The following is a 14,822-nucleotide window of genomic DNA, read 5'->3' on the forward strand; positions in this document are numbered from 1 at the left end:
ATATATCATATTAACCAGGAAATGGTTCTGATATATGTAGGGAAAAGGAATTGACAGAATTACTTCCAAAACTACCAAAGAAGAACTGATTGAACTCTGGATGAGGAAAGGTCAAACCCCTCCATTTTATTGCTGCGCAGGATGGAGAGGAAAGCATAGATTTAGAGTTACCCCCAAACTAGCACCAGTTGATTTAGGTGGTGATAACTGGGAAAATTCACTCACACTTTGCTGCCAGATAAATTAAATAAATAAAAGGCCTGTAACTGAGTCAGAGTTAGGTAAATCTTTAGGACCCTTGCAAATTGTCAAACCCAAACTCCTTGCTCTCAAGGAATCATTTGATCCCCTCATCAGTGTTTGCACATTAGCATCACTTGGGAAATATAGGAAATATCAGTTCTAGACCCACTTCCAGGAATTTAATTTGCCTGGCTATTGAGCCCCAGACAGCTCAAGTTTTTGAAGGTGATTCCAATGTGCAGGCGGAGCCCCACGCCTACCTGACAGGTGCGTGGGTCTGTCACCAGGGCGCTTCCTTTAGTACTAGGAAGGAGTACCCTTCTCCACTCAAATTTGGAGCGGTGCATAGGCAGAAGCGCTGGGACCAACACCTGCTCTTACAGTCAGACTGCTGATTTCAGTGGCGTGCGGCTAAGACACTGACCGGTGAAAGGACTTTCACCTCTTTTTTGTTTTGGTGCTGAGGACTGGACCCAAGGGCAAGCACTGTGCCACTGAGCTACAGCCCTCATTTGACTGCTTTCCTCACTGCTGCATCCACAGATCCTAGAATAGAGCCTGACACACGGTGGACAGTAAACGTATCTTAGGAATGAGCCGCCTTATCCGATACTGACAGGACGCTGGACGAATTCCCGGTGACCCTGCATCATCTCTAATCGTGTCGTCAGACCACTGAGACGTGTTTCTTTTTCGGACTTCTTCTTTGGGAGGGCAGAGACCTCTTCACCTGCTTGGGTCGCAGCCGCAGCTTCGCCCCTGAGCACCTCTTCCACCAAGCAACTCCATGGCCGAAGACCTTTCCTAATAAGGGAGCGTCCAGGATCACCCCGAGTCACGTGAGCTCCACTACCCGACCCTGGTACGCGCGTCCTGTCTTGCGCATGCGCACAGCTCTAGCGCCCGTTCCTGGGCGTGGCGCAGACTCGGATCCCTCGCTTCCGCCTGGCTCCGCCCAGTTCGTTTCTGGGGGCGGGACCAAGCCTGGCTGGGAGAAAAGGCGGGGCTGGGCCTCGCGCGTGCGCGGAAAGGAGCGACGGCGCGGCGGGGCTGGGTGGCCTGAGCGTTCGGAGACAAGATGCAGGTAATCGAGGCAGGTTGCCCGGGGTCTGAAGGACAGGTCTCGTTTGTTGTGTTGTGTTGTGTTTGGTCGGACCGCGGGCGCCAAGCCTGAGAACCGCCGGGTGCCGCGGGTTTGGCCGAGGCCCCGCGTGGCGAGGCCCCGCGCAGGCGCAGTGCGGGCGGGCAGGCGTGGTCCAGCCGGCTTCCCGGCAGCGGCGGCGCTTGCCCTGCTCCCCGGAGCGCCGTGTTCGGGGGCAGCCCCTGCTTGAGGTCGGCCTCCTCCGGGCCTGTGAAGCGCTTGTCAGGCCTTGGTTGATCCGTTACTCCCTGTTCACTAACTCCATGCGTTAGCGCCCGAGCTGGAGAGGTGGGGCCCGGCTGGGAGCGGTGCCCACGGTGCAAACCACGTCCCCCAGCAGCTCGCGCCGGGCAGGTGGGGTGTCTCCCGTCGGGCTCCCTGGGTTCCAGGTCTCAGCCGCAGTTTCTCCGCTCACTGTTAGTTTGTTTTTCCCGCCCGAGACAAGGTCTCGCCAAGTTGCTTAGGGCCTCAAGGAAGTTGCTGAGGCTGGCGACCCTCCTGCCTCAGCCTCCCCAGCCCCTGTGGTTGCAGTTGTGCGCCACCTTGCCCGGCCTCAGTGCTAACTTCTGAAAAGGAGTTAAATAAGAATCCCCTCGTTTGGGGTTTTATTTGGTAGCCAGAATTTGACAAAAAACCTGAAGGAAGTGAAGAAAACTTCATTGAAATGACTTTTTTTTGGGGGGGGGAGGGTCAATGAGGGCTCGGAGGGGGTGGTTATTTACAAATGTAGCAAGTGGCACAAACCAGAAGCTCTTAAACGGTGAAGAGAAAGCTCTGGGGCGCCTCTGGCCTCGTTGGTATCCTCTGTGCTTCAGGTTCCTGCTTGAAGATGTTACTGCCTCTTCAGGGGCCTTCCCTGACCAGGACTGAAAGGATTCAACTCCTTTTTCCCTTGATGACACGCAGGGGGCCCAGGCCTGGTCGTCCCGGTGTCCAGAGCACCCCTTCAGTTCATGTTCCAAACCAAGTTTGAGCTCCACCGGCCTCGTTCCTGCCAGACGGTGCAAACCTGCGCCTGGGCACTTGGGTTCTGGCTCTGAGTGCCCACCTGGCATTCAGTCCTGGTCAGTTTGCCTGACTGCCCAGCATGGGAGTGCCTTTCTGGACACCACGCTGAGCAGTCAGGCTTCTGATGGTCAAGGGTCAAGTGAGTAGACATAGGTCGAGACCTGGAAGATTGCCCAGCGCTTAGTGGTGGGTGAAAGTCGACTGTTAGGGGTGCCCCAGGGTCTCAGCTGCTCTCAGGCTGGGCCTGCAGACCATTCTGTCAGCCTAGCTGAGGCCTCCTTCCCAGATGCAGCCACTTAAGGCTTTGAGGCGCTCGAATGTCCTACCTCTTTGCTTTGGGGCCTTCATATGTGTTGGTCCCTCTGTCTGGAGAGTTATTGCCTAAGCCCGCTTCTCCCCTGCTTGGTTCTGACCACCCCCAGGTGATTGGTGTATGTCAGTTTTTCTAGTGGGTCTCCTGTCCCTTTTTAGAACAGCAGCCTGGTCGTCCTCAGGGTAGCCACAGTTTTTTTTGAATATGCGGTTTGTGTGTGTACCTGTGCACCGTCTGTCTTACCCTCTTGACTCCTGTGTTCACCAGGCTTTCTTGATGCCTGACCCAGGAATTCATGTTGAGTAGGCACTTAAATATCTGTGGAATGAGTCATTCCAGGTCATTAATAAAAATATTGAACAGCAGCCAGGTCAGAGCCTGGGTTTTAATACGCATGTTGATCTGCACGCCATATCCTGAATTTTATTCCTAGACCGAGGATGAGGAGGAGGAACGGGCAGAAAAAAATAGAACAGGGTCTGTGAGTCTTTGACACTTTTCTCAGAAATAGGTCACAGAGTAATGTGGCTTGAATTCCTCCCGTCCTGCCACTGTTCCCCTCTGGCTCTCTGTCCAGTGTGGCCCCCTCCGCACTGAACTGGGCACTTCTTAGTCTTATTCTTGGTGTTCTTTGCCCTGCTCTCCAGGACCCGAATGCAGACACTGAATGGAATGACATCTTACGCAAGAAGGGCATCCTGCCCTCCAAGGAAAGCCTGAAAGGCTTGGAGGAGGAGGCGGAGGAGGAAGCGCAGCGAGTCCTCCAGCAGTCAGTGGGTGAGCTGGTCTTCCTGTTCTGTGTCTGCCGGGTTTGGGAACAAGTCCAGGAGCCTCCAGCCGCTGCAGTAGACGGAGCCTCTGAGCAGCAGCCAGGAGATGGCTGGAGTGCTGGCCCTCAGGGGAGTCCAGGTGTCCCAGGGCCACAGAGTTAGGGGACTTCAGAGCTGCTCTGCAGCCCTACAAGCCCTGGTCTGTGTTATGTGAACACAGACTTTTTTGTCCGTGATTCAATTTAATAATGTCATAGGAATTTCTTCAAAGAGTTTAGTGTTTGTATTCTCCTGAGGTTGTACACTTTATTGATCTTTGTGGTTTGGTTAAGAACATCAAAGTAAAACAACTTGATCTGTTTAGAATATTTGCAATATGTGGGGTCTGGGGGGGGTTTCTTAGTTGGAATCCCTTAGGGGATTGGTCCGTGTGCCCAGTCCCTATGAGTCAGTCTCTGGTGAGACCTGGGAATCTGCATGGTAAACTGGGTTGAAGGATTTCTGATTCTTGCTAATGTGTGCCACACATCAATCACAGGGCCTAGTACTTCTGTGCCCAGCTGACATGCGAGAGCTAACTCAGAAGGATTTATTCGAAGGTGTCCAGCCAAGTGCTTATTGAACGATCAGTGTCTCACCTGCTGTCCTGGGCAGCGGGGATTTAGTGTTATCCTTCCTTGTGGAGCCTGCGTTCTAGCGGCAGGGGAGAGTAAATAATAAGGGAAGTCACACAGGGAAAGGGGCTAGGAGGGGCCGGGAGGGATAAGAGCAGTTCTAGAGAGGCTTCACTGGGAGGTGGCATTCATGTGGACCTGAAGGGGATGACGGAGAATCTGAGTAAAGTCCTAATGGTGAGGTGACATCCCCCAGCAGGTGGAAAGCTGTCCTGGCGTGTGGGAGGAGGCCAGTGTGGAGAGGAGTAGACAGGGAGTTCAGAGTGACCAGGGCCAAAGCATGGAGGACCTGGAGTCTTGGGTAGAGGCCTTGCCTTTTATGGCTGTGAGGTGGGAGGTCGTTGAAGGACAGGACAGGGTGACAGCACTGCCCTGCTACTGCCTTACTGAGTGTGGCCCGCAGAGAGGGAGCAAGACAGGAAGCAGAGGCTAAGACTACTGCCAAGTTCACGAGAGACGAACCGTTGGTTGGGACCAGCGAGGTGGGGGTGGAGGTGAGCAGCGGTCAGGTGTGGTGTGTGTTGAAGGCAGGGCCATGGATCTGTGGACGTGATGTGAGGGACATACAAGACGGGGGCAGTGAGCAGCCTGGAGCATGGAGTCCCGCCAGCTGGGATGAGGAAGGATGGCGGGATTCCTACGAGACAAGTAGAGCTATCACGCAGGCGGCTGGGTCTGTCTGTCCAGGTGGAGCAGCCTGGACTGGGGGCCTGCCTGAGGCACTTGTCAGCACACTATGATACTTAACGCCACATGATTGAGCGCAGTTGCCAAGAGTGAGCATAGGCTGCGAAGAGAGGCGTCCCAGACCTGAGTCTGGGGATTGTAATCACCCAAAGTGGGAGGGCTTTGGTCATGGCGGGAGAGATGCCCCTGGAAGCCAGAGGAGGGCAGCGATGGCTTGGGCCAATTTATCATCAAGAAATGGAGGTCATTGTGACCTTGGTAAGAGTCAAGAAGGGGCAAGGGCACAGCCTGCTTTGACATCAAGAAATAAGAGTGTTTATTACAATAAAAATAAGATGGATTTCATAGCAGCTGGTCTTAGGAAAGACAGGTGTCTGCCACTCTTAAGGAAAGACAAGGAGTACAGCAGGGGCACCCTCCACTCCAGGAAAGGTGCTCGGGGAAGACCCTGGTGTCTGCCCGGCTCCTTGGGTGATCTGATGACTCAGGGAACACTGGCCCCCCAGCACACGGACTTGGGGGTCAGACCAGGTGGCCGCAGGCATCCACAACTCTCTTTTGTTTTAGAAATGGGAGATGTTATTGCTGAGGGAGGGTAGGACGGGCAAGCCAGCGGATTCCAGCGAGATCTGTCCTTCTCGGTGCCCGCCTCTCTCGTTGCCAGCGACAGGCCCTCGCTGTGTTTGCTCTGTGGGCTGGGGGTCTTGTGCCGTTGTGCGCATGGCTTTAGGAGAAACATGAGGAACGCCTGAACCGCTGCCTGTTCATCTTTTAAATTTGCCACTTGTGTCTTTGTCACTCAATTCAGTGAAAACATACGAAGACATGACTCTGGAGGAGCTGGAGGAGAATGAAGATGAATTCAACGAGGAGGATGAGCGGGCCATTGAGATGTACAGGTTGGTGCCACCCAGAGGGACGTGTGGGTTTTTTGTTTGTTTGTTTTGCATGGTGAAAAAGTGGGTGCCCTCTGAAATATTAATTTTCTAGCTGAGATAACATTTGGAAAAGACCATGATTAAACATCAGTGTCGTTCATTCCAAGGAAGCGGTCCCAGACTGTTGCCATGAGGCACATCAGTGAGCCTGGACCACCCCAGGGAGGCCTCCGGAGAGATGGGGGTGCATGCATGTGCTCCCGGGTGCGTGTGTGTGTGTTCCTGGGTGCGTGCGTGTGTTCCTAGGACCTTTATTCTTTCTTCCTATGTGTAGGCAACAAAGACTGGCAGAGTGGAAAGCAACCCAGCTGAAGGACAAATTTGGAGAAGTTTTGGAGATCTCGGGCAAGGATTATGTTCAAGAAGTTACGAAAGCCGGTGAGGGCTTGTGGGTAGTCTTGCACCTTTACAAACAAGGGTGAGCTCTTCTTCCACATGGTCTACAAGCTGTTGGTCAGAATTTATGTCTTGAACCTGTAGGAGGCTTAATATCAGATTTTGTGTTTTGTTTTTCACTAACATTGTGTTTTTGTTGCTGATTTGCCTAAAACTTGGTGCGTGATTCTCATTTTAAGGTTTCAAATTAATATTTGTTAATAATATAAGTGCTTTTGTTAAAGTCATGGAATGAAGACTTAATTTTTTTTATTAGAAATGATTCCTGGAGGGAAAGGAGATAAACTAGGGAATGATACTGGCCAAATTATATTGTTATATTGTGTGCATGTGTGAGTGAGTACATAACAACAAATCCTGTTATTATGTACAACTATAATGACCACCAATAAAAAATAAGGGAAAAAAAGATGATTCCTAAGTTATTCATCCCTCTAGAGGAATGAATTTCAAAGTTCCACGTGACTAATCTCTCTTGTAGATGGCAAGGGTGACCTTGACAGTGATAGTCTGTACTTAGAGATGCCCTGAGCTGCCAGTGTTTCTCGCCTGCCCAATCTTGTTCTTAAACTAGAGTTCAGTGCTTGTAGAGGAATTCCTTTAAAGCAGGATTGCATTCCGACCTGTTTCAAACATTCTAAGTCTTCAGTGTTCTTGTAACCTTATAGAATGGTATAGCAATCATATAGCAATGGTATAGCATTATAGCAATCTTTTACACTCAAGTCAGTTTTCTGAATTATTGTTGGGTCTAATTAAATTGGACTTTGGACTTTGAGATCTTCACCCTCCCTGAACTTATTAGAAAGTTTTTTAAAACTGTGAATTCAAGCCAGATGTAGTGGCACAAATCTGTAATCTCAGCAACTTGGGAGGCTGCGGGAGGAGGATCGCAATTTTGAGGCCAGCCTGAGCAATTTAGCAAGACCCTGTCTCAAAATAAAAAGTTAAAAGGGCTGGGGATGTAGCTCAGTGGTACAGTGACCCTGGGTTCAATCTCTATCACCAAAAGCAAACCAAACACAAAGGTGGGCTCATCCTGCTGGCAGCAGGCTGCTCCCAAAGCTGCCGGGGGCCTCTGTCGGGAGGAGGGGCTGGGCTTTGCTCTGTGCACAGGCAGAATCACAGCTACTTCTGTTTTCTCTTTCTGGGTTCTAGGATTCCTCTCTGTGCCCTGATAAATCAACACTTGAGTGGACTTGCCAGGAAGTTTCCTGATGTCAAATTTGTCAAAGCCATTTCTACCACCTGCATACCCAACTATCCTGATAGGAACCTGCCCACGGTGTTTGTTTACCGGGAAGGTGACATCAAGGCTCAGTTCATTGGTCCTCTGGTGTTTGGTGGCATGAACCTGACGAGAGATGGTAAGAGCTCTTGGAGGCGGGCAAGGGCGTGTGGGGGGAGGCTGTTCTGCTGGAGGGAGTTCCTGGCTGCCCACTTGCCTTGTGAGGGCGGCCATGGAGTTCTCCTTGCCTCTGTGGGTGACGGGAGCGTGGGCAGCTGGAACTAGAAGGGAGGCACGCAGTGGAGCGGGTGGACAGGACCCATGGTGACAGCAGGTGTGAGAACCAGTGCAGTCTCTGCAGTTGAGGGTTTAAGTTGTAGCTCAAGACCACAGCCTTTGTTTCTTAAATATTTAATTCATACTTCTGTGTGTGTGTGTGTGTGTGTGTGTGTGTGTGTGTGTGTGTTTCCTCTATAGAAATATTTTGACGGTTGAATATCTCAGTAGTTTTTAAATTTTAATTCTGCCTCTTAATCCTGGAAGGCATTGCTGTTCTTTTCCACCTATTGCACATGGAGATATCAAAATATGTCCAGTTATACTTTACTAGTTAACAGGAGTATGTATTTAAACATGACTTTATATACTTGGCTGCTGAGAGCCATTGCCAAGCAGGAATGACGCATGGCAGTTTCTTTGTCAGCCTACCCCATGTTGCTTAGGGGAAGGACTCTCCATTGTGGACCCAGGTCATTTGCAGTGACTTTGCATGAAAGGTGACCTTGCTCAAGGACCAGGGCAGGTCAGGGTTTAGGGCAATCCAGGTTTAGGGTGGTTCCAGGTTTAAGGTGATTCCTGCTGGGAATAGGGCGTATCCTGCTGCCTCAGGCGCCTTGAGTTCCTGTTGAGTTCCTGTGGGATTCAGAGAGTATTTGGGATTCAGAGCCCAGTGGAGAGTGTGGATTTCCCCAGAACATGCGGGTAGAGTGCCGGTGGATTTTGCCCAGACCGTGTTTGTAGAGGGCCGGTGTGAGATCGGGAATAAAGAATTGCTGTTTGAATCTACAAGGCTGTGAGTGGCTCGTGATTTGTGCCCAGCCAGACTGCGGCACTTTGCCACTGTGATATTTGAGTAGGAATAATGTACACAGACACATGTATAAGGTAGGCTACATTATTCAGTATTCAAAGACATACAGTATTTCAAACTGATAAATATCTAATTTTGTCCGTTTTCGATTTACCACGAAGGGAGATAGGTGTATATCTTAGTCCCCTTTCTGTTGCTGTAAGAAGACACCTGAGGCTGAGTGCTTTATAAAGGAAAGAGATTTATTTTGACTCATGGTTCTGAAGGCTGGGAAGGTCATGAGCACGACATCAGCGTCTGCCTGGCTTCTGGTGGCGGCTTTGTGCCGTGTCATATCAGTGCAGAGAAGTGACAGGGAAGGAGCACATGTGTGAGAGTGAGGGAGAGGAGACTGGCTGCCTCGGGGGGAGGCACTTGGCCTGCTCTCTTGAGAACCGACCTGTTCGTGTGAGAACCAGTGCAGTCTCGAGAGAAGGGCCCCATCCCAGCACAGCCACGTGCGCACTGGATTTCAGCATTAGTTTTGGTGGCGGCGAAGCACACCCACACCTGGCCTGTACGGTCACAGCTGTGGTCTGTTTCTAGAAGAGTCTCGTCTGAGCACAAGTGAACTTAATGTGGAACAGTGATTGTGTGTAAGTGAGCGGTGTTGAGCGCATACACAGATGTGTGCAGGTGTGGACATAGAAATCATTCCCAAGTCCAGAATCAGAAGTCTTAAGGTTGTTCAAAGAAGTTTCTTGAATTTTCACCACTGTCCATCTTGTGGCAGATTCCACGTAAGCTGGGCATCATTCTGAACAGCACCGCTGTGTGCTGGGTCCCCAGAACCTACTCATCTTCCACCTCAAAGTCCACGCCTTTCTGGCGTCTGCCTCCCTCCCTCCTCCGCCCTGTCCCCTTCTGCTCTGGATTGACACGGCTTCAGTAACATTGGTGGTGCGGTTCGGGGGAAGCGTGCAATTGTGAAGAATCTCTGCATTGACCTGCCTCTCGGCCATGCTCTGGCTGGGAAGCTCCTGGGCCGTCCCTTCGCCCCACCTGGCTTCTCAGATGCAGAACCCCTCACTCTCGGCTCGCAGCACCTCTCCCGGTGGAGTCTCACTGATGACGGGAGTGAAGTGCGGGACCTGGGGCTGGGTGGTCTCTGATCTTTCCTTTCTGGTACTTTGGCGTCATTCCTAGGGTGTCGTCATACATTATCCTCCGACCTTAGTGGATGGGGTGCTGGACAAGGAGCTGAAACATTCTTATTAACGAAAATCAGATTGAATGATCAGATTGGCAGCTGCGGAGCCGAGGAGCTCATTTCCTTTGAACATGGCCGCTGGTCTTCCCTGGGAGCGTGTCCTAGCTGGAAACCGGTCGTTAGAGGACAGGTGTAGCCTTTGTTCTTGGGTTTTCAGGCAGTTTCAAGTTTATGTCTGAACTCGTTTGAGCCCATCTTGTAAAAAAGTGAAAAGTATTATTTTTTTCCTTGAATGTCTAATCCCCCCTTCTTCTGAGCACCTTAAAAATATGGCACTAAAATTGTCACCAAGTTTGATGGTTGTGTTTTCTGTTCAGAGTGAAGCCTGGTGGCTTGGGTGAGGGGACCGAGCGCACAGGGCCTTACGCCATGTGCTTTTCTTTGTCCGCAGAGCTGGAGTGGAAACTGTCCGAGTCTGGAGCAGTCAAGACGGACCTGGAGGAAAACCCCAGGAAGCCCGTTGAAGACACGCTGCTGTCCTCGGTGCGGTGCTCGGTCCCCATGAGGAAGGACAGTGACTCTGAGGGAGACTAAAGCCACAGCTGACATAATTTGCTGAACTTTCTTGATGTGACAAATCAACTGATTTTTAAAAAATTTTTTTAAGAATAAAGAGCTGGGCCTGGGCCTGTGGCGCCAGGTCCTAGGGCGGGAGGGTGGCGTGAACCAGGACCTGGGGGAGGCTGGTGATCTGGGAGGCCCCTCGGAGGATGGAAGAAAGGAGAGGAGCGAGCAGGAAGGAGCCTTTGGTTTTAAGCCTTTTTTGATTATATTTCCTATCTCGTACATTTTAGAATAATCAGTGCTGGGAATTCTATTCAATTTCTTGGAACTCTTTTTTAAAAAATTAATAGCACTTTCTTTATAGAAAAGTCAGGACTTGTTACTGGCATGGCAGCAACGTCTGTTCTCCCACTTGCATTTTAAGTAAGCCATAAATCTGTGTTCTCTGTTTTTTGATGTGTAATTATGTAAAAGGGATATGAGTTTTTTAAAAAATCGTGAATAAGTTATGGTGGAAAAACCACAAATTAAGTTTTATAGTCACATTATATATTTTATAAACTAGCAACAGTTATCAACATATGAATGATCTTTAGAGAAAAATCTTTGTTCTGTCCTGCTGAGAAGAAATGGATAATTCTTGCAAAACATTGTTTTATCAAAGCAATAACTGACAGGTTTAATTTACTGTCATTTCTTCAAGTGGTTTTTTTTTTTTTTTCCTAGTTAAAATAATGTTTACCTCAGACTGTTGAGATAGGGAATCTTGATTACTGAAAAAGGCCACATTAAATTCTTTTTTGGAAATAAAATTTAAGCAGTCACATAAATAAAATGTGTCTCAGTCAATCAATAAAAATCATCAAGATGTTTTATGAACCAGAACTTTATATCACTTCCTGTCAAATCGATATCGACAACAGAAAAATTAGAAGAAATATTCCCTCATATTTGTTTTGAATGCTACAGCACTTAATGCTGATTCATATCTCAAAAATAAGAATCGGAGCACAGAGTTCTTTCAGATTAGATGTAAAATTACTTTTTGCTCTGATTCAAAGAATGACAAGCAGCTGTGACCCAGTTTATTTGTCAGAAGTGCTTGGTACTCGTCTTTCTATGTTCATGAGACCAGCGCTGCTGATAAGAACGTGCCCAGTGTCCCTTGAAAGGCGGCCATGAAATCTCAGTTGCAGGGTTGACAGGAGCTTGAGAGCTCTGGTGCTCCCACGCCGTCTCTGGGTTGGTAGGAGCTGGCTGCTGAGATTTTCTGTTGGCAGCTGACGGTATATGGAGACGTGGAAGAAGAACAAAGGTGCTCCGTTTGTGGGACAGCCCGTGTGCAGGCTTCCAAGGACAAGACGGCTGTGCTTGTTGTTAAGCAGCATCCACAAGCGTGGGGAGCCACAGCTGGAGTCCACTGTGGACCCAGGCAGAGCTAATTCTAAGTACCATGTCACTTTCATCTAACTGAGCACTGCCCCATAGTCTCACTTCGGTGCCCGATAAGGCCTTCAGGTTGAGCACAAAGTAAGCTCAGTTGGCCTTGGCTGGTGAAGCCGTCTGTGCGCACACAGCATCTGGAACCCAGGCTGCTGTCAGTCATGTGGCTGTACTTATTTAGATAAAAAGCAGCATCTTTTATCCTGAATCGGGATTATGATTTTGAATCTGACCTGTAACTATAGGTCAGCTCCTTCTTGGACGTCTCCAGAGAATGTGGTATTTACCATCATTTTCCTTCTGTTTCCTTTGGGCCTTTTGAGACGTCACAGATGATGGACTAAAGCAGTGATTTGTCCAAAACAGCAGAAACGCTGTGACCAAGGGAATGCAAGAAAGCTACATAGCTGTCTTCAGGTGCTGGGGAAGGTGTTAGGTAGGTGCCAGCCCCTTTTAAGAGAGGGCTGAGAGATATTCCAGAAACTTGGGATAGGAAGCGATTGAGAGAAGTGAATGAACACCACAGGTCCCGCTGCCTCGGTTCAGCCAGGAGAAAAGGGAGGCCTGGAGGTCCTTCAAGCTCTCCTGCCCCCAGGTGGCAGAAGAGCAGAGCCGCTTTCCAAAGGACCCCAGGAAAGTAAGTACTGGGAACAAAAGGGGAGAGGCTGTTGAGAAGGCTGTCCTCTGTCCCCAAGATCTAGACACCGCCTCCTTCCCCAAGTTCCACTGTCCTATACATGACCCCCAGTTTTAACATCTCTCAAATGTCACACACCAATCTCCCGTGACAGTGGCCTCTGTAGAAACTTGCTGCCATGAATGTGTTTCTGGTCCTAGTCACAGGAACCAGCTGATGACTCACAGATTCAACAGGTGAGTCTCACCTCATTTGTTCCTTTTCTCCTGGGGAAGAGGCGATGGGCTGGGACCCAGGCCTGCACACTGCTGGGTGGGAGCCCCACCCCTGAGCCACGGCCCAGCCCCTCCTTCCTTCCCGGGCTGCAGGCTGTTCCCCCACTCAAGGCCACATCACCAGTTTTTTGGAAAAGATAAGTGATTGCCGGGGACTGGGGCAGGGGAGGGGGCTGAGATGAGAGGGCTGAATAGATAAAGCACAAGGGAGTTTTAGGGAGGAAATTGTTCCCATATAATAATCAGGGGAAACTGGCTGCGGGATATGTGGGTACTCTGTACTATCTTCCTGATTTTTCTGCAGATCTAAAACTACTAAAAGTTGACTTTAAAATGTGCTAGTTCACAAACCACATCGAAATGGAAATTGTAAATCATGTAAGGAAGGTGGTGCTCAGCAGGTGCTGTAGTGCACATTTGTAATATCAGCAACTCGGGAGGCTGCGGCAGGAGGATCACAAGTTTGAGGCTGGCCTCAGGGACTTAGTGAGGCCCTAAGGAGCTTAGATCCTGTCTCAAAAACCAAAAAGGATTGGGAATGTGGTTCAGTGGTTAAGCATCCCTGGGTTCAATTCCCAGTACCAAAAAATAATTATAATAAAAAAGTGGTGCTCAGTTCTTGATAGAAAGTGCCAGAACCAAAGGGCTGCCTAGGTCCGAGTTTGAATCTGCCTGAATGCAGAGCCTGAGCCAGGACCCAGGCGAACGGCTTATTTTATTTAAGTAGAAATCCTAGGATGCAGGAGGGCAGAGGCCTTTGAGAGACATAGGCAGGGGATGGGATGAGAATCTGAGGTCAGGGCTGGAGGCCGAGGGAGCTTGGTCCCTCTTCTACTAAGAAGCAGAAAGCCTTGCTGAACCGTCTCCCCACAGACCCCCGGATCCTGGCCCCCACTGCCAAGGGGAGTCAACAGCCCTGCACTTCTGGGCTGTTCTTGCACAAGAGCTGAGCCAGCATGTGGCCGAGGCTGGGTGACGCAGGGAGCATGATTGTATTGTATACACTTGGGAGAACTTTCTTAGACATGTTCAGGCATAGGCTTTTGTCACCCATTCCCTCATGCATACATAACAAGGAATAGAAATAGGAATGTCCTGCTGAGTCCAGCTCTGATGCTTTTCCTGCTAGTTTTCCTGCTGGCAAGCTTTCTTGATCCTGCCAGAAGGTGGCGCACAATGCAACCTGACCGCGATTGCAGCTGCCCCAAGGCACCTCCAGCTCCACCCTGACCTCAAGGAATGTGAGCCGGGAGTAGGTGCCCTCAGAATGGAGGAGACCACGTAGTTTTCTCTCAGTGGAGGAAGACGTGTCTGGGTCTTTCATCTTGGCCGCTGTAGCTTTTATTTTGGAAGCAGATCATGAACTCTCTGAGGATGCTTACTGTTACTTAGATGCTGGAAATACCAACTTCCTAGAATACTTGCTCAAGTGAATACAACTTTTAAAGAAAACTGAACATCGGTATCGGTGTTTCCTTTGGGTAGGTCACTTTTTCTGAGATGATGATTTAGAAAAGTTAAACATTTATGTTTATTGTAAGTTGTACTTAGTAAGGAGTTGGATAATTAACAAGCCAATCTTTTGCCTTACAGTGTTACAGAAAAGCATAAAAGACCTACAACTGCTTTTCTTTCTGGGATTTGAGATACTAAGATGAAACTAACACATGCACACACTCTGTCTTACACACACACACACACACACACACACACACACAACTATTTGACTGCAGTTAACTAGTCCAAGTCAAGGTACATCTGTCAGGTCAGGTCATCTCTCATACTGATTCTGATTTGTTTACCAGTCCTACTGGGAACACAGGATGGGAAGTCCACCACTTGGCACTTGGCACTTATATTTCTTAATAGCAGTTCTATTTTCTTTCTTTCTTTCTTTCCTCTTTCTTTCTTTTTTCTTTTCTTTCTTTTCTTTTTCTTTTTTTGTAACAGGGATTGAAGACACGGTTCTTAACCACTGAGCCACATCCCCAGCCCTTTTTATTTTGAGACAGGGTCTCACTAAGTTGCTTTCGTCCTCGCTGAATTGCTGTGGCTAGCCTTGAACTTGTAATCCTCCTGTCTCAGCCTCCTGAGCTGCTGGGATTACAGGACTGTACCACTGTGTGCCAGGCAGTAGTTTTATTTCTTAGTAGAAATTACTGTTCTAGTTCCCAGACTACACCCTGAGTGCCCAGGCCCCTCCCGCAAGTTCCCAGGAACCAGACC

General features: G+C 49.4%; 1 protein-coding gene across 2 annotated transcripts; it reads left to right on the top strand.

The window, feature by feature from the left end:
* The first annotated feature begins 1,242 nt into the window (after nt 1–1,242).
* Pdcl3 (phosducin like 3) lies at nt 1,243–10,362 on the top strand. 2 transcript variants are annotated; one of them, XM_076833071.2, is made up of 6 exons: nt 1,243–1,327; nt 3,353–3,482; nt 5,645–5,735; nt 6,049–6,192; nt 7,329–7,537; nt 10,129–10,362. In XM_076833071.2, the coding sequence occupies exons 1-6, from the start codon at nt 1,322–1,324 to the stop codon at nt 10,269–10,271; spliced, it is 723 nt and encodes a 240-aa protein (XP_076689186.2). In that variant the 5' UTR covers nt 1,243–1,321; the 3' UTR covers nt 10,272–10,362. The 2 variants fall into 2 exon arrangements, with proteins under 2 accessions (XP_076689186.2, XP_076961304.1); XM_077105189.1 differs by lacking the exon at nt 1,243–1,327 and adding an exon at nt 1,652–1,738.
* The last annotated feature ends 4,460 nt before the right edge of the window (nt 10,363–14,822 follow it).

Source organism: Callospermophilus lateralis, chromosome 14 (genome assembly GCF_048772815.1).
Source record: "Callospermophilus lateralis isolate mCalLat2 chromosome 14, mCalLat2.hap1, whole genome shotgun sequence".
Lineage (NCBI taxonomy): Eukaryota > Metazoa > Chordata > Mammalia > Rodentia > Sciuridae > Callospermophilus > Callospermophilus lateralis.

Excerpts from the sequence above, each read along its gene's own strand:
- Pdcl3 (XM_076833071.2), top strand. Across the intron at positions 3,483-5,644 it reads AGTCCTCCAGCAGTCAGTGG|TGAAAACATACGAAGACATG; the intron begins GTGAGCTGGTCT and ends CACTCAATTCAG. Across the intron at positions 6,193-7,328 it reads TTGCACCTTTACAAACAAGG|GATTCCTCTCTGTGCCCTGA; the intron begins GTGAGCTCTTCT and ends TCTGGGTTCTAG.